Genomic DNA, 18,285 nt, shown 5'->3' with positions numbered 1-18,285 from the left:
TATATATACACACACACACACACACATATATGTATGCACACACATGTAATAAATGCAGTTAATTTTGCCCATATTTACACATTTTCAGTCGTTCTTTAGAAATGACTCCCTGTCCTTTGTTCAGTTCCTGTATACTTTTCCATAGTGAAAACAATGCTGCATGGTTTTTGTTGACGGGATGTTGGTTCAGTGCTTTTCAGGTCGTCAGCATATGTGAAGCGCTTCTGGTCTCTTCAGTTTAGCTTCATTAAGGCGTCTGGGAATCTAATAGAATTAGAGTGTGTAGTTAAGACTCATGACGTCACCCTGCTCTGAATTTACAGCACTCTTTTAAATCGTTTGATGCCTTCAAATTATTATTATTTTTTGGCTTTTGAGCACATTGACTTCAGTTAGTTATCAGAATCTGAATATTGCTAGAGGGATGTAGACATGATGACTGGCTTACAGGCTTACTATCACAGACACCATATGTGAAGGTGACATATTGAACCAGATGGTTAAATTTAGCTGCAATGGCCCTCCAAGACACAATCTGAGATGCCTGTGTGGGTGCCATTGTCACTGGACAGATCATAACGTTACACATTAAAAGCCTATATGTAAATATAAGGTATTAAATGATGCCATACCTAGCCAAATTTTGTTTTAATCCAAAATTCTAGAATAAATTCAGGTTAAGCTCAATCAATAGAATTTGTAGTTTTGAATTGACAGTTATGTTCTTTCATTTGGAAATCTATGAAGCAAGCATGCAATTATTGCTCCATAGGCTTCTTTTGCAAGTGCATTTGTTTACAAGTCAATGATTTTTTTGTGTGAAAATTATGACTGGGAAGTTGATTCACAAATTACCTATTATTTTTATTGTTTAAAATAGATTTTAGGTAAAAATGTAAATACTTAAGTGAAGTCGTATATTTCATGTGTTATTGTTAGTCACTTTATTTTCTTGTTCCCTTTTTTGTTGGTTCGTTTTGATTTGATATTTCAAGTAGTCTTTTAGGTTTATTTAAAGCTACATGCATATCAATTATATATATATAGAGAGAGAGAGAGAGAGAGAGTTATGCATGCAGCTTTAAAAAAAATGTATACATGCAATTAACATTTGCATTTTGCAAACTACCATAGTTCGTGTCAACATTCCAAAAGTATTTTGGCAGCCACCCCTAGATGTATTCAACTCAGAAAAATCTGTTAAAAATATGTCATGCTATATGAGAACAAGAGATCATATTTAAATCAAATTCATCTTCACAGTATATCAATACTGTCTTTTGCTTTGTCAGAAAACTGTCTCTCTCGCCCTCTCTCTTCTGTCTGGGCATGATCCCTAAGGTCAATACAGCTGGCTGAGGCAGCACTCTTAAAGATTTAGGTATCATGATTCAGTCCCCTCAGGAATAGAGCTGATATTGCTGGCATGACAGAAATGCCACACAGGCTCTTCCAGAGTCAGAGGCCAATCCAGTCCCACTTTAAGCATTGCCCTGTAACACAAGCCATCTTGGTGCATTTAACCTCTGCCCTTGCAGTAGATGGTATCTAGCTATCAGATCCTTGAATGTTGGATTACTACACCTTATTTCCTTATTAAATGTTTGTCGGCTAAACATGACCAACCAACCGTCATAGGATATCAGAATGTGATGCCATAATCGCACCACTTGGTTACTGCTGTCACAAAAAAATGAAGCAGATTCTATATGGCTGACTCATAAGTGGGGGAAAAAAACTTCAAGATGACAGAGGATGTGTGGATTTGTCAGAGTTTTGGTGTCCACATCAATGGTGCAAGGTGTGTCGCTTATTAAAAAGCATTTGGGTGTGGTTTGGGCAAGGAATGCCGTGAAGCAGGGGTACACTCCTTATTTGTGACCAGTAGAGCTTGCCCTGTTTAAGACTGTTGTGCTACTCGATCAACCTGTTCTCTTTAACTTTCTCACCACTCTCGCTGTTGACACTCCCTGTTCGTGTTGAGATTCCAGAGTAGATTCATCCAATTTGGTTGACTTAGTGTTGCCTCTACAGTTTGATGATTGACCCAACTGTTGTGGGTCAGCCCTGAAGTGGCTTCTGGATGAATTCAGATATTGTTTGCTTCCAAATCACATGAATTTTTGAAGTGTGGCTGGCTGAAAATGGCTTCCCTTAACAGGTTACATAACACAGTGGTGCAACATGTGGGTGCTTTGCAGGGTTAGATGTCAGAAAGAATGGGAGGGATCATTGAAAATTCCATGAGAAAGTTCCACCATTTGACTGTTGTAAGTATTGTGCACTATGCAGCTGGATCATCGAGGAATGTTGGGTATATGATTAGTTCTGTTTGTACAGTAAAAAGTGCCATTATAGGTAGTTGATGCAAAATATTTTTATGATTGCTTTATGTATAATAGACATGAAAATAACGTCATTAAAATTTATATTAATGTATAAGCAAAAGTGTTTATTTTAGGTACTGTGACACCATTTATTTTGTTCCACCCACCACCCCACCCCCCTTTTAAATCACTTTTATGGAAGTTTAAAACAAACTTAAAATGGTAAATCAAATGTTCAAACTATCAAATATTTAATCATTTTCTAAAAATGGATGCTCAAATGATAAATTAAATGCAATTTCATTTCTTCATTTGTAGTAACGAACTATAGCAAAAATAATATGAAATATAATTTGATATTTGTTTTTCATTAACAATTAATTAAAGCCATATCATAATTAAAGCTATAATTCAGTGTTCATACTATAAAGTTGTGATATGAGCCTTGTCAATTAAAAACTATCGGTGACCATTTTGATAATTTGATTTATTTCTTTTTTTTTATTATTTATTTTAGCATTTGAACATTTTATTTATCATTTTAATTTTTTCAGGAAAAACTTCCATACACTTTTTTTTTTGCCTTCACCAGTGTTACAAATTGATTTTTAGAAGTACAGTATTCTATGTAGTCTTTCAAGTAATATAAGATGCATGCATAAAAGAATGAGGATTGTTTTATTGAAATCGCTTTAGAAAGATTAGATCATCTCACACCATCAGTAATGGTTGATTATCTCATAGATATTTATCTAACTTACTTGAATTGTAGATTAAAGGGAAAGGTTACCAAAAAAGTAGAATTCTGTAATTATTTACTCACTCTTATGTTATTCCAAATCTGTATAACACAAAAGAAGATCTTTTGAAAAATGTCTCTTGTCTGTACATTGAAAGTCAGTGAGGTCCAATGTTGTTTGGACATTTTTGTAGTCCGCAGAAGAAAATTGCTCTGGTTTAGAACGATATATGAGGGTGAGAAAATGATGACAGTTTTTATTTTTTGGGCCAACTATTCCTTAAAGTCATGTAACTTCTTGAGGTAAGCACTTAGTTATTTGCTGTCAGCTCTTTTTTTTCTAGATTCTTGAGATGTAAAAGGTGCTTCGCTGGGCATTTCACTAACATTTTCCCCTTTCAAATGTAGAGTATAAGAAGGATACTGAGACTTCTCATTCTTCTGTCCTATTTTATTTTTTCAGATTCCTTTTTTTCTTCGCCTGTATCTCTCATTCAGTCTCCTCAAGGCAAGTGTATAGTTCTCTTATGATGCTCGCCTGCTTCTCTACCTTATATCTTTCTCTCCATGCTCCTCTGTCATCTCTGTTCTATTAAGTATGCTATATCCCGCTGTGCTGCTGCTATGAAGCTCTACATCCCTCTCGCCAGTGACCCTCTCCTCCTCTATACCAGACTAGATGCTCTCAGTAAGGGCTTCTTTTGGAGTTCTTCCTTTTAGGAGTAGGAAATGAAGCAGAGGACACTGAAAGAAGCTACCAATTGTTTCACGGAAACCAAAAGAATTAGATCCTTATCTCTGAAGCTAGAAGCCAACCAATTTTTGTGGAATATCATCAGAATGTCCTCTCCTTCAATCTGTATGGTTTTGATAACTCTGTTCTTACCTAAACATTAACAATCAAGCTCATAGTTAGTCTCACACCTGCACGCCACTTAACCATGTACTGTGCAGTCCAACCACCCTCACTGACCAGTTTTGTAACAAGACCCTTGCTGTTTCTAATGGTGACCCCCTTGCAATCATGCACGTTGGAATCCATAATAACAGCCAAGTCCCTCCTGTTTTCAACAGTTTCTGAAATCCTCAAACTTGGATTCACTTCACGAATGCTCTTCAACTGAGGTCATCCAAATTTCTATGGCTGATCTTCTAATGTCTTATTTGATCCAACACGGTCTCTCTACTTGACTCTGTAAATCCAGACTTTTATCAACAGTACCCTGTAATATATGGTTAAAAAGGGCTAAAAAGTTGAACGTAGCCAGTCCTGGCAATAATTTGTGGCTACCACCTCACATTTAACATTAGTATCCCCTGTCATTTCGTCAGCAACCCACATCTGACAAGGTTCACAGATTAAAAATGGGAAAGCTAAGTCCCCACAGATGCTAGAAATTCAGTCGGCTCCAGTCTATACCCACTGCAAACATGATTTAGGTCAGCGTTACTGTGGGTCCAGCTTAATCCCAAGATTGCCACCTTATTTTAAGATAGCAGAGAAGTTCAAGTTCACTTTGTGCAAGAGCAGAATCCTAAAAATGGATCAGGTTGGTGTCCCTGAGGATTCTTGTCCTTGATGTCCCCCCTTCCCCCACAACAAGCCTTGTTTGGAGCTACACCCCCAACACCACACTGGTCCTGAAGGTAGAGCGCCACTGGGGAGGGATCTAGCAACAGGACACTGCTCGGGGTTGCATCCCCATGACTGCTGCGGCTGACTCTTCACCTGCTTTTTCCATGCATTTTGCATGTTGTCTTTTACCACAGAGTAAGAGGAAATCCAAAGGTTTCAGTCTTTTTGTTTGTTTGTTCTTTTGTTTTTTTTTGTTTTTTTGTCTATTTACTTTCAGGATTTTGATCATTGTAGCATTTATGTATAAAGCATTAGCATAATGTAGATTTTGAGTAAATCCCTCACACTGTGTTGAAGTCTTCAGATATCATAGGTATCCCTTGAATGTTTAGAATGTTATTACCTTGAAGAAATTTATTTCAGTTGATAATGTCTGCTATTTAAAACTTTTGTTTAAATACTTTTTTGATTATGTAAAATATTTCGCTTTTTTTTTCATAAAGATTGCCAACCAAAGTGTTTTGATCTCTGCAATCTGGTCTGAATAACTTCACTATTTAAACGACTCATCATAATAGTGTTGCTTAGTTTGCACAATGAGTACTTAACCATACAAGAATCTTTAAAATAAAAAGTGTTAAAGTTGAAACAGTGTTGAGCAATAACATGTAAACTGACATGTAACGTACAGTAAATTGCATTTTGTCTATATTATATTCCTATAAATTAAATCTATTTTCAGAAGGCTTTACTCTGACTGGGTAGGCCCTATAATCACAATATGGAGAAAATACTAGTTCCTGTCAGTTGCAGTGCAACTAGCAGAAATGTAGCCTACAACATGCAGATTCAAAGATTATATCTTACAGTAAAACCAGTAAATGGCAGGTTTGGAAAGGGACAAAATGATCAGGATGTTAGAATGTGGTAGTGACAGTGTGTCATGTTACAGAGGTACCTGTATTCCCTCTAGAACCTGTTTTATCACCCTATCTGAGAGTCAGGAGAAATTATTAAACTTAAATATATTGCTTAGCATATGTGACACAAACATTGTTTTCAGATGTGCCTTGTTACCTGCCTACCTCCACATAGTCAAGTGCCTGTGAAGGCAGAATTTGTCAGCTTTCTTACACAGCCATTGTGTTGCATGGTAAAGTGGTCAGAATTTCCTTTTTCAACATGTGTCCAGCATTCATTTTGCTGTATTCCCTGTGGTCTTATAAGTCTGGCCTCATTGTGTCATTTACACAATAATGTGATTTCTTTATCATCTCCCTTTTTTGAGATGGTTTGATAGTTGAGGCATGGTTTAGACAGCCCTTTAGTCAAAGCCACAATAACAGTGCTTTAATCATTTAACAAATTAATTGTTTTAGTAATTTTACTGAGGGTATTCAGTACTTCTTCTGTTCGTTTGTTTGTTTGTTTGTTTGTCTGTTTTAATTGTTTCTTTGTTTTGGGGGGTGTTTGATTATGGATGTCATCTGAAGTAAACAGTTCCATTCAGAGGCACCATTCAGAGGCACTGTGTGTGTCATTGAGATTCTTCAATGGTATCAGCACATTGTCAAGCTGGCATGCAGACATCAAACTCCATCCATTAATATGTGGAACCATGCAGTGTGTGCATGATCGCTTTAGCATCAGTTAAATGGATGCAAGCAAATTAAGCATCTTGGGAATGCTCCATAAAGTTCCAATGTAGCTGCTGATTACTAAATTTGTTGGGATCTTTGGCTTTGAAATTTTAATTATCTTAATTTGTTTAAGACAAACCTATACGAACCTGAGCTTCAGCATGTTCCCCTGCTTTAGCAAATCGGAATTAAGGTAAAGTATGCCTTGATCTTTATTTCCAACCCTCCTTTTCCTCCTCTTTCCTGCTGCATGATGGATGCAGACAAAAGAGTGGTACTGGGCTCTGACAAACCTTCAGAGAATTTGGCCACATCTCTTCGCTTTTCTTCTCAGTCAAGTTCCTTTTCACCAGTTGCTTATGGAAGTGACTCTTCAGGATCACCTGGTGACAACATAGATCATACCATCAAAGAGAAACGGGAGCTTTTTGATTCATCTTTTGGCTCTCAAATGCAGGACTCCCCTATAAAGACATCCCCAGTGTCTGAGAGAATCAGAGCACTAGAAGCTTTAGCTGCAAAGCAGAATGATTTTGAAAGAAGCGATGGGGGGTTTCCACATTTTAAAGAGCGTCACTATGAGAAGTCCCCTACTGAATCACATGGAATTTCCTCTCGCTTGTCCTTCCAGAAAAGGACATTATCAAATGAGCAGGAATCTTCAGAATTACCCTTTCAGAAAAGGAAAATGTCAAGTGAGCAGGAATCTTCAGAATCACCCTTTCAGAAAAGGACCATGGCTAATGAGCAGGAATCTCCAGAATCACACTTTCAGAGAAGGACTGTGTCAAATGAGCAGGAATCTCCAGAATCACCCTTTGAAGTGCTTGGAGAGGAAAGGCGTGGAAGTGACTTTGAGGACACTGCTGACTGGATGAGAGCTCACTTACCTCCAGCACCAGATTTCAACATTGAAGATCCTGATCTTGATGAGGGAAATGATTCTCCTGTGGTGCAAGAGAGCCCATCCAAAGTGATGATACCAAACAGTGTTGATACAGCAGAGGTTCCAGAACCTTTTGCAGGAGTTCCTGATCAGTTTATGGACAGTCCTGTCAAAGTGGCAGGTGACATCAATCATTCAAAGGATGATGACAACAAGCAATCAAAACAAGAGAGTGTTGAGGAAGATTCTGAATTTGACCTGAACTTTTTACCAACAGCCTATATGTGGGACAAACAAGAGAAAGCCGATATGGGCACTCAAGGCTATCAGATATTCCCTGACAATCAAGAGCTTCCTTCCTCTCCTGCTCCTCCTGCAGATTTTGAATCTCCATCACCCCTCGTGTCCCAACAGATGGAGCCTAGTTCTGCACAATGTTCCAATATTTCGAAGGGAAACTTGGAGCCTGCTGAAATCCAAGAGATAGACAGCTCTGGGGAGTCAGATGATACAGTGATTGAGGAAACCATTAGCATCCCAACAGTGGGAAATAATGGCCTTGACACCAAAACCCACAAGGAAGAGGAGACCGTTCCAAACAATGAAAAACAGCCAATTCAAGTACCTATTATTAACGTTATTGAAACCGAGGAACAAGTTTTAAGTGATGATGAAGACCCACTTGAGGTGGAAGGAGAGGTGGAGGAGGAGGATGAAGAGTGTCACATATTGCAAGGTGAAGGCAAAAGGTCATCCGAGCAACATGACTCAGAGGTTCCAGAAAAAGTATCTGTGGAAACTCTACATGATGAGCATAAACCTGACCATGGCATTTCCTCTCAGACAAATCAAACCAGCTCTGATGCTGAGCACTCTCTTGAACACAAGGTGATTGAAGATGATTATGAAAGTGGCATTTTTCTCCAGTCCTCTCCAGACTCCGGAGGCCTAAATTCAGAGGACTCTCAAGAGCTTATGTCTCAGAATTTAGTGTCCTTTGAACCCCTTAAAGAGTCATCCCTTGATAAAGACCTTGACAAGACCGCAGAAATACTTTCTGACCTTCCCCCTGACATCAGTTCCCCCTCAAATGAGCCCAGTGATGTAGAGACTTACCTGGATCATTACGCCAGTGAAGAGCTTGCTTTAAAAGACCAACTGAATTCATCTTATTTTAAGGAGATTAAAGGTGAGAAAATAGAACTTTTAAAGACGAGCTGTCTTCCAGATAATCAAAATACAAATGTTCAAGAATCCTTTGAACATATTACTGATGATTTCAACGAGACACTCAACGAATGCAGGCTAGATTATGAATCTGTGCCTGAGCCTTCCCTATCTGACCTTTCATCTTATATACCTGATGATATTGAGACTACTCTACTTCAAAACAAAATGCCAAGTGTTGATTCAGAAGATCAAATGTCAGCAGTAGAAATCAAGGATTCAACCTTGCAGGAACAGGAGGAGTTGCCAGTCCAGTCCATTGATCGACAACCACCAGTTCAAGAGAAACCACCTGCACCATTTCCCTCTTTTCACAATGAGCAGTCTAGCAAAATCATTGACGATATTTCTGGCCCTATGGCAAATGAGGTTACTGAGGGATCAGTGATAACTAAGTCTGAACCTCGAGTTGTGACCACCAAAGATCTTTTAGATAGACCAGATTCGCCAGAGACCCTGAGTGATACAGAGACGTTTGAAGCAGAATGTTCAGTAACAGCAGCAACTGACAGCTTTGTGGAGTTCATGAGGGAGTGTCTTAAGTCACGGCAGGACGAGGAACCTGAAGTCCTCAGTCCTGGACACAAAACTATAGACCAGAATCCCAAATCTGATGCTTCTGCTTCCACTCAATCCTCCCCAGCAATGATTATGGACTTGGAGCAGGAGCGCCTCACAATTTCGGCTTTGAAAGAGCTCGGGAGCAGCCAAGAGGAGGAAGACATGAATATTCCAACCATGAAGACTGTCCTAAAGCCTGATAAAGCTCCACTTCCTACACCTAGTGCTGAGGCCTCAGTCACCTCATCTTCTCACACTCCTCAAAACGAGTACCAGCCTGATGCCTTACTTCCCAAAGAGGTAGAGGCAATCGACATTTGGGTAGCAGAGGCCTACCACCTTGCAGAGCATGTCTTGACAGCAATACTAACCCACCTTACAGGTAACATGTCTTTCTTCTGGGCAAGCAGCCTGCTAACCCTGCACGCATAGTACTGTACGCCCAGACACTAGACCTTACTTACCTCTTTTACTTTATAATTCAACTTTAATTTACTCAACTCTAACCTATAAGAATGCTTCTGAAATGATGGCAATAAGTAACGTTTAATAGCCTTATGGAGATTATAAATGGCTTGTTTGCCAATCTTTAATTGTGATTAAAAATATATATATTAGCTAAGACCAGTCATATCGTTAAATGTACTGACTTGTATTTTTTTCAGACATGTATCATGACCTTAAAAACTTGATGGTACAATATTAAAAGTGCTAAGTATAAACATTCCTGCAGGGTGGCTACATGCACAGCCCTTGAGGTCAGGTCACACAGTTTATGTCTTGTCTCAGGTTTCATCTTTTTATGTAACCTTCTTCAGGAAGGCCATCGGGAATGATGTCAGGGTGAATGTGTCCTTAAACAGGAGTAGCATTTTCTTCCATTTGGCAGTTAGTAGGCTGTTGTTACGTGTATACTCATCTGGTGTGACACGAAAGAAAGTGATGCAGAATAATCGGTTTTGTGCAATAATTTCCACTTAAAGGGAGAAATGCTTGGCCTTTACCATAAGGACAATGGTGTTACAAAAGCAGTTTAATTAAATGAACAAATTTTAAGAAGTTTCAGTTTTACCTGAAAGATAAAGCTGTAATTAAAACTGCATTCTAATAGACTGTCAAAATATGAATTTAAGCATATATATATTCCTCCCTTTGGTTTTGCTGACATGAAATGCGAATTTATCACATATGGCCCAGTAGAACTCACAGTTGTTTCACAAATATGCTGAAGGAAAGGTCCAATGCCTGACTCATCTAAAGCACGTACTTTTCCTGCATGCCTTCAGTTACCATGAATGACTCTGTTATAGGGCTGTGCAATTAATCGCATGCGATTGTCAAGCGCGGCTCTGTGTAGTAAATGCCGCTCCATCTGAAAGCAGGTGATGGAGATTTACTACTAATCACAGAACCGGCTTTACTGACGAGATGCGCATGACAATCGTATGCGATTAATTGCACAGCCCTACTCTGTTATGATGTTTACATTTATGCTCTTAGCAGACACTTTCTTGATAATGTACAATCAGGTTTCTGTTAAGGCTACATGATTAACAACACAATTCATTTCTAAAATAATAAGAATATATTATATTATAATACTTTTGTTTGTAAAACCTGAATGGTTTTTAAAATTATTTTATTTATTGTAGGATACATATCCAAAACAAGCTGATGCTGATGTTTGAGCCTACGAAGACTCCCATTGTGATCAACAAAGTTAATGGAATAAATTTATTTTTCACAATGAGTTATTCACAGATAATTTTATAATTGTGCAGCCCCAGTTTCGCTATTAAAGAGTAATAGATACTTGGGTATTTACTAAAAAGATGAACACTAACATTTTCTTAACACTTTACTATGTGTATCAATTTGTTAACATTAGTTAATGCATGAGGTATCATATACAACTGTTTTTTTTTTTTACCTAATTTATTAATACAGGTTAATGGTCGTTTATGAATATACTATATTGCTATAAATATATTCTTTTGTTGTTAATTCATGTATTAGTGTATATATATATATGTAATTCATTTCTTGTGCTAGTTGCCAGATATATTTGTAATAGAGTAAGTGGGTTATTTAACCGATCTAGAGCATATTCTTTCTCACTTTTCAGTCTCTACTTGAGTTGTTTGGGTGAGATTTTTGCAACTTGGTATTTCAGCTGTCAATCATCTAAATACAGCTGACTGAGAGCTTTCCAGTGGTGTGAAAGTTTTTTTTAATGGGTGCGGCGGTTTCCTGATGGGATTGTCAGAGCTGTAGATAATAGCGTGTGGTTGTGTGAACTGTAGCATAGGTTTGGCTAATCCCTGTACTAAATTATGTATTTATATGTATATGAAACTACAAATAAATATTCATATTAAGCATTAGAATTTTTCCAAATTGTCTGCCCAGTAAAATGTACTAGTTTAATTTCACTTGAGACTTTAAAAGGGTGAGAAGCAAGTGCAAACATTTTAAGCACACTGAAACCGACCATAGTGTATAAATATGGCTAATAGCCTTTAAATAACTGACCTCATTAGGTTTTCATTGCATGAAAATTGTCTCACACCGTTCGTTTCTGAACAGACAATTGAGCACTCACTGTGATAAGGAAAAACTGGAATTTTTAGCTGAAATTTTTGTACTTGGGTGGGATGGGTGATTTCATGCATGACTCTTAAATGATTCATATACACGTTGACTCTTACATGGTTTCGCACAGTTGCATTAGATGGTGTATGTACCTTTAAGAGTCAAGCTGTGCAAGAACTAAAAGAGGCCACTGCGGCTCAGCAGCCACTGGGACATGCTGTTGTATCTGGGTCCACTAACGCCAGCGAGGGAGGGAGGAAATGATAACGAATAACTGTTCTCAGCCGAGGCTGCCTCCCTGTGGGCACTAGCAAAGCATGCTGGGAGGGACTCAGACCCCTGCAGTGAGCAAGAAGGAAACCCCTCACATGCACTGAGCGTTTTAGCCCCCGAGCTGTGAGTGGACAAAAACAATGGTGCTCTGAATCATTTGCCACACATCATTGTGCTGTAGTTATGTCACGTTGACTGTTGTTGTAAACAATCTTTTTTCCCTCTGGTTGCTCAAGAACAGTTATTCTTGTTTTTCCACTTTTTACCCGCTTCCTCTCTCAAAACATTGCCTTCAGCTGACCTGAGCTCATTAGAGTTTTTCATTAAATAAATGCAGCCTTGGTGAGACTTCTTTCAAAAACATTATTTTTGAAAGAATTATAAAAAATACTACCAAACCCAAATTTTTTAACTACCTGTTATTTAACGTAATTTTAACCTAGCATGAAAAGTAGAGTTTGGTCCACGTATCTCCCCCCTACCCCTAATTTAATTATTTATTTATTTATTTTGGCCTGTCCCACCTTAGTGATCTTGACTTTGGCTGTCTTCAGTAATTAAAATCATACAAAAATGTAATTTTATATGCCCTATTGAACAGATATTTAGCAGTCAGTGCATTTCAGAATTTAAACATTATCTGAAAACTAGAGGGGAAAAGCTGACCGTGTATTGGATGAAGTGAATGCATGAATGCATTTACAGTCTCCTGGAGTGTGAAAGTCATATCTGTGCTTGAGGTGATGTATTAAAGCTGACAGACCAAACATAGTAACAGTGGAAGATGTGGTTGTGTTTTCAACCAGCCAGCGCTTGCACGTGTAAGGTCTTGTGTTACAGGACCCGTCCTCACACATGCCCAAGTAGGAATTCCTCCCCTAGGAAGGCAGTGTTTTGAAAACACTGAGTCTTTGCCAGGAAAATATATATGGGTGTAATTTCCTGTTCTTTTAGGGTACAAAATTGTGCACCCTCTTTATGAAGCTTGATGTCTTTAATACCACCATCTTCCACCATAGACAGTTTATGTGTCCGTGATTTCCTGAGAAATGGAAACACGCGCAGAGCCGAACCCCCTCAAGGCATCGCTCCATGTGGAGAATGCCTTTTATGTAAGGCTTCTTTAAAAGGTTCCTTTCACGCCGCATGACCAACCACTCGAAAACTGCATTACGTAACTGCAGCTGTATGGAAAATATGAGCTCCGTATTGTTTATGACAGAACTAATGATTGTACAGTTCAGGTACAAAAAGAGAACCTATTAAGATAATGTGTTACTACCTTTTACAGCTGCACGGTCAGGATTTAAAGTGTTTTGCACCAGTTTAACAATCAATATCATTCATTTTGTCACTATATCCTGTAATGTTCATCAAAACACACCACACACATGGTTCTCACATACTCTCTCTGTCATGCAGTGATTGACCTGGTGCACTGGCGGGACCCTAAGAAGTCAGGCGTGGTGTTTGGCGTGTCGCTGCTGCTGCTGCTTTCTCTGGCAGCATTTAGCGTGATCAGCGTGGTCTCCTACCTGCTGCTGGCCCTGCTCTGTGTCACCATCTCTTTCCGCATCTACAAGTCTGTCATCCAGGCTGTGCAGAAGTCCAACGAAGGACACCCCTTCAAGTAAGAGTCATTTTTTGGCCTGCTTGTCTATGTGTCATATCAATAGATATATACTAAAATTTCGGCAATCGAAAATATTCAGCATCAAATGAATTTTCAGTTTTGGACAGAATTGTGATGTTTACTTCATTTTTTATTTCTCAGATTGGCATGTTTTGATTTTATTTTTTTTATTTTTTACTGTTTTTACATGTTCTCTTCATGATTTAATGTATGTTTGAATAAATCTGCCATGAAGATAATATTTTGTTACAGTCACTGTTTACATGTTTATATTTCAACAATGAATTTGAGCATATACATAATTATATAATTAAAGTTGCAAAAAAAACTGCATTGTGTGCAATTTAAATGTTTATATGCAGCTCAGTTTTTATTTGAGTGTTGATTTATTAAATGTGATTTAATTAATTGACTGTTAAACTTTTTCTTTTGAATTTTTATTTGAATTAACTAAGCTTTAATTTCAGTTTCAGTTAAAAAATGTGGTGCTTCACTCTATATATGTAACTTAATATTATCTTATTAATATAATGTTTATTTATTGTAATGAAAATATAATTCATACATTTAATAATTAATTGTTATTATAATTTGCTGTCTGTGCATATTAAGCTGGGTTAGGAGAAAGTATTTTAACCAAAAACGTCACCTTTACACTTCACCTTTAACATTATAGGTCCATTTGGCACTTTAATGTTAGTCTCTGTGTTAGTAAGTGCTGTTTTGAGTGCAGTGGTGCTCAGAGGTGTGTGGGTATGTGGTGGAGCAGGGCTAATTGGGTTGACCCATGTGCCTGTGACAGGGCTCTGATGGAGAAAGATGTCACTGTGCCCCCCGAGACCTTCCGCAAGCACGTGGACGTCTGTCTCACCCACGTCAACCGTGTGCTCAAGCAGATGAGCCGCCTCTTTCTGGTCGAGGATCTGGTGGATTCCCTCAAGGTCAGGACCAGCAATTATAAATGCTGTGATTTAAAGTGATAGTTCACCCAAACATTCTTTCAGAATTTATTCACCTATATGTTGTTCAAAACATTTATGACTTTCTTCTGTATACAAAAACTGGATATTTTAAAGTACACTTAGGTCCTTTGCATACAACAGGTTTATAGTGACTTTTAAGCTCCAAAAATGACAAAAGGCAACAAGGAGCATTTATTTATTCCTGTATTAGCTGTAGGATTTTTATTTAAACATTGCAGTCACTTCAAAATTCATTAAAATAATTGTGTTCTTAGGCTTTCTGTTCTTTTGTCCCACATTACCTTCTGATTTCAGCTGGCAGTGGTTATGTGGCTGCTGACATATGTTGGAGCAGTCTTCAATGGCATCACTATCCTCATCCTCGGTAGGCCGAATGTGCATCATCACACTTAAATTATTTTTTTTATTTTTTTTTTTTTGAGGGGAACAAAATTGCTTCGTGTTTAGTTATAGGCTGGCCAATTGAGAGTGAATCTACATAGAGTTTTAGAATGATTGTAATGACCTCACACTGAATGCTTTCTTTTTCAGCTGACATCCTGCTCTTCAGTGTACCACCCATCTATGAGAAAAACAAGGTTAGAGTTATATCTTTTAGTTGCAAATCATGCATTGTGTGTTTCAAAAAAGCATTTATTGCGGAGGTCCAAATAAGAGATTATATAACAATAACATCAATAATAATAATAATAAATATAGCTGCAAGCAGCAATTAAGGGGCCAAGCACTACAGAAGCAAGCAAGGCAGCAAGCATCAGACCAACTGCAGCAATGAGTAATTGAAGCCATTTTAAGATGATTTTTGTCAAAATGGCTGAAAAATCATAAATACAACCAATAGTAAAATGATCTAATGGGTTATTACTTTTGACCAATTGGTGGCGCTGTTATCAAATCGATGTGGTGTGTTCTGTGTGAGGTGACAATGGCACACACAAAGTTTGGTGTCAATATGTCAAAGCTTTGCAGAGATACAGCATCAGTCATTTTGGCATCATGCCTCAACTTTGTTGCAGCGCTATACAAAAACGATTTCATCTTATCGACACAAAATTAATAACTTTGCCAAACTGTCTAGGAGGAGTTTGAAAAATAATCATTTTGACCAGTAGGTGGCGCTGTTACCAAATTGATGTGGCGTGGTCAGTGTGAGGTGACAATGGCACATACAAAATTTATTGTCAATATGTCAAAGCTTTTCAGAGATACAGCCTCAGATGCAGTTTGGCATCATTCCAGCAAATTCGTTAATGTGTTAAACGATAACCGTTTCGTATATATCGACACGAAATCCATAACTTTGCGATAGGGGTGCTCCGATTGATCGGCTACCGATCATTATCGGCCGATAATCATGTTGGGATGATCGATCGGCGGTCTCTAAAAGGCCGATCTCAAGCTGATGACGCTGCCGTGAGAGGTTTGGCACGACATGCAGCGGCACCGTCTCAGTCTCTGTCCGGCGCGGGTGAAATAATTATAATGCTGAAGGTGAGGTTTTTTCAGTGCTCATGTTAACGGATTAAAGCATTCACACTGCACACGGCAGTGTGTTCAGGAGCGGTGCGTCTGCAGCAGTGCAGAGATCGTTTCTGCACCGAGTCTATTTTTGCTGTGATACACGCACTGAATTAAAGTGATAGCACATTGTTTGCAGTACATGTGAAAACGAAAATGTAGCAATTGCTCCATAAATGCAGAAAAAGCATTTTCATTGACAGTGTTTGGATTTGAAATCAAAATAATGGATAAATGTTGTGTTTGTGGTAAACAGCCACGGATCAGTAGCGGACTCCTGTGTGAAAGCTGCTTCCCCTCTCACAAGAGTCACCTAAGAGGGGAATTTCCCCCGTTTTCAAAAATGAAATTCAGGCCCTGAATAAATGTCTATAAATCCTGATTGAAGTAGACAGAAGTTATTAGCATAAGGTGGTGCTAGAGGGATTGAGATAGAGACTCCAAATTTGCTATGGTGACAGATCAGACTGTACTCTATCAGTGTGCCTAATTTCATAACTTTCCCGCAAACGGTTCTATGGAATACCATAGACTTCTAGAGTGGAAGAAGAAGAACGCCAACGATTACAATAGGTGCCTACACGCCTTCAGTGCTTGGCCCCTAATAACACACTACCAGTATGGGGTTGGTAGGATTTGTTATTGTTTTTTAAGGCCTCATATGCTGACCAAGGCTTAATTTATTTAATCAAAAATACAGTAAAAACAGTAATATTGGGAAGTGTTATTATAATTTAGAATGACTGTTTTCTATTTTAATATATTTTAAAATGTAATTTATTCCTGTGATGGCAAAGCTGAATTTTCAGTAGTTATTACTCCAGTCTTCAGTGCTTGATGTTCTTTTTGGAAACTGCGGTACATTTTTTTTCAGGATCCTTTGATGAATAGAAAGTTCAAAAGAAACATATTGTGTAACATTATAAATGTCTTTACTGTCACTTTTGATTAATTTAATGCATCCTTGCTGAAAAAAGTATTAATTTCTTTAAAAAAAAAAATCTTGCTGACCCTAAGCCTTTGAACAGTAATGTAATAATAATAATAAAACATTTTCTATAGTAACTAATTTAGCTCTACCTAATCGAGGTGAGGGATAGAAAAGCATACGTTGTATTCACGTGCCTTCACGTATTAGCAATTAACTCCTATCATGTTTACTAGTATTACAAGTTGCTCTTGTTACTTATGATCTTAAATGACACTCAGAAAACTTGTACAAAGAAAATAGTTTAGCTGCATTCATAACAAGTGCAAGATTTTAAAACGCACTTATACAGAGTTGCTTTTTAAATAAGCATGGCATGCTCAAATGCAGTTAGTGTTTGAGAACAGGCGGCCCACTCAGAGCGAACAGTAATCAGTATGTACTGTATGATTATTACACCAGAGGGGTCTTATGTAAGCCATTACTGAAGACTTGTCATAATCTTTACTTAAAGCATTTGTCAAGTCTTAAATTCTTATGTAACAGTGGTTGTTAATGAGTGCCTGATGCAGTTTTCTCTTCGGACCTTTTACTGAATTAAATACAGCACTAATGAAGATAATGTACAGCAGTAATAATGCATCCATAATGGTGCCACAAAACTCTGAACTGTCTCTTTAATTTACATGGTGCAGAGCACTATGCACTGACCTCAAAACTGCAGTAACCCAGTTTTTAATGTCTTCACAGTGAGAAAATTAAAGACACAACTCTATTATAGTTTTACTATTATAGTTTTTATTAATATTTTGAATTGTTTTATTAACATAATTTTTTTATAATATTAATATAGTTTTTTCCATTTTCTTTCTCATTTTAGTTAGTTTTAGTAAGTTTTTTTTCATTGTATCATTTATTTTAAACATGTCTATATAGTTTTTATTTATTTTATCTCACTTTGTTATTATAGTACATGTAAATGGAAAAAAAATATGTTTTGTTAGCAATTAGCTAAAATTAAGTTTAAAGTTTTTTTTTTTTTATGTATTTTATGTTTATTTTATTTTTAGTAACGAAAATGTTTAATGGTAACAGAATATACATTGATCTGACACACAATTTGTAACAATTCAGGATGTTTTCCAGCAAGACATATTTTTATCCACAAAAGTGACCTCACTAAATATTCTGTATAATTACAGAGTCCCTGCAGGTCCTTAAAGTCTTAAATTCAGTTTTATCAAATTTAAGGCCATAAAAAGTCTTAAAGGGGTCATATGATGCTTTTTTAAATATCATTATTTTGTGTATTTGGTGTAACAGAATATGTTGACATGCTTTAATGTTCAAAAAACACATTATTTTTCAAATACTGTACATTATTGTAGGTCCTCTATGCCCC

The 18,285-nt window shown here is 37.5% G+C and overlaps 1 protein-coding gene across 3 annotated transcripts in view; it reads left to right on the top strand.

Annotated features, from left to right (window-relative positions):
• Nucleotides 1-18,285, top strand: part of rtn3 (reticulon 3) — a 23,826-nt gene that overhangs the window by 1,607 nt on the left and 3,934 nt on the right. Inside the window, exons 2-7 of one of the 3 annotated variants that reach the window (XM_016474766.1) lie at nucleotides 3,530-3,574; nucleotides 6,546-9,338; nucleotides 13,244-13,451; nucleotides 14,257-14,395; nucleotides 14,732-14,801; nucleotides 14,969-15,015. In XM_016474766.1, coding sequence (XP_016330252.1) covers nucleotides 3,530-3,574; nucleotides 6,546-9,338; nucleotides 13,244-13,451; nucleotides 14,257-14,395; nucleotides 14,732-14,801; nucleotides 14,969-15,015 — 3,302 coding nt within the window. The remainder of the gene's footprint in view (nucleotides 1-3,529; nucleotides 3,575-6,545; nucleotides 9,339-13,243; nucleotides 13,452-14,256; nucleotides 14,396-14,731; nucleotides 14,802-14,968; nucleotides 15,016-18,285) is intronic. The other 2 variants (XM_016474767.1, XM_016474768.1) reach the window with 2 other exon arrangements.

Source organism: Sinocyclocheilus anshuiensis, unplaced genomic scaffold (genome assembly GCF_001515605.1).
Source record: "Sinocyclocheilus anshuiensis isolate Anshui unplaced genomic scaffold, SAMN03320099.WGS_v1.1 scaffold1644, whole genome shotgun sequence".
NCBI classification, from domain to species: Eukaryota; Metazoa; Chordata; class Actinopteri; order Cypriniformes; family Cyprinidae; genus Sinocyclocheilus; species Sinocyclocheilus anshuiensis.
Note: the sequence above shows the minus strand (reverse complement) of the source record. Positions and strands in the feature narration are given on the sequence as shown.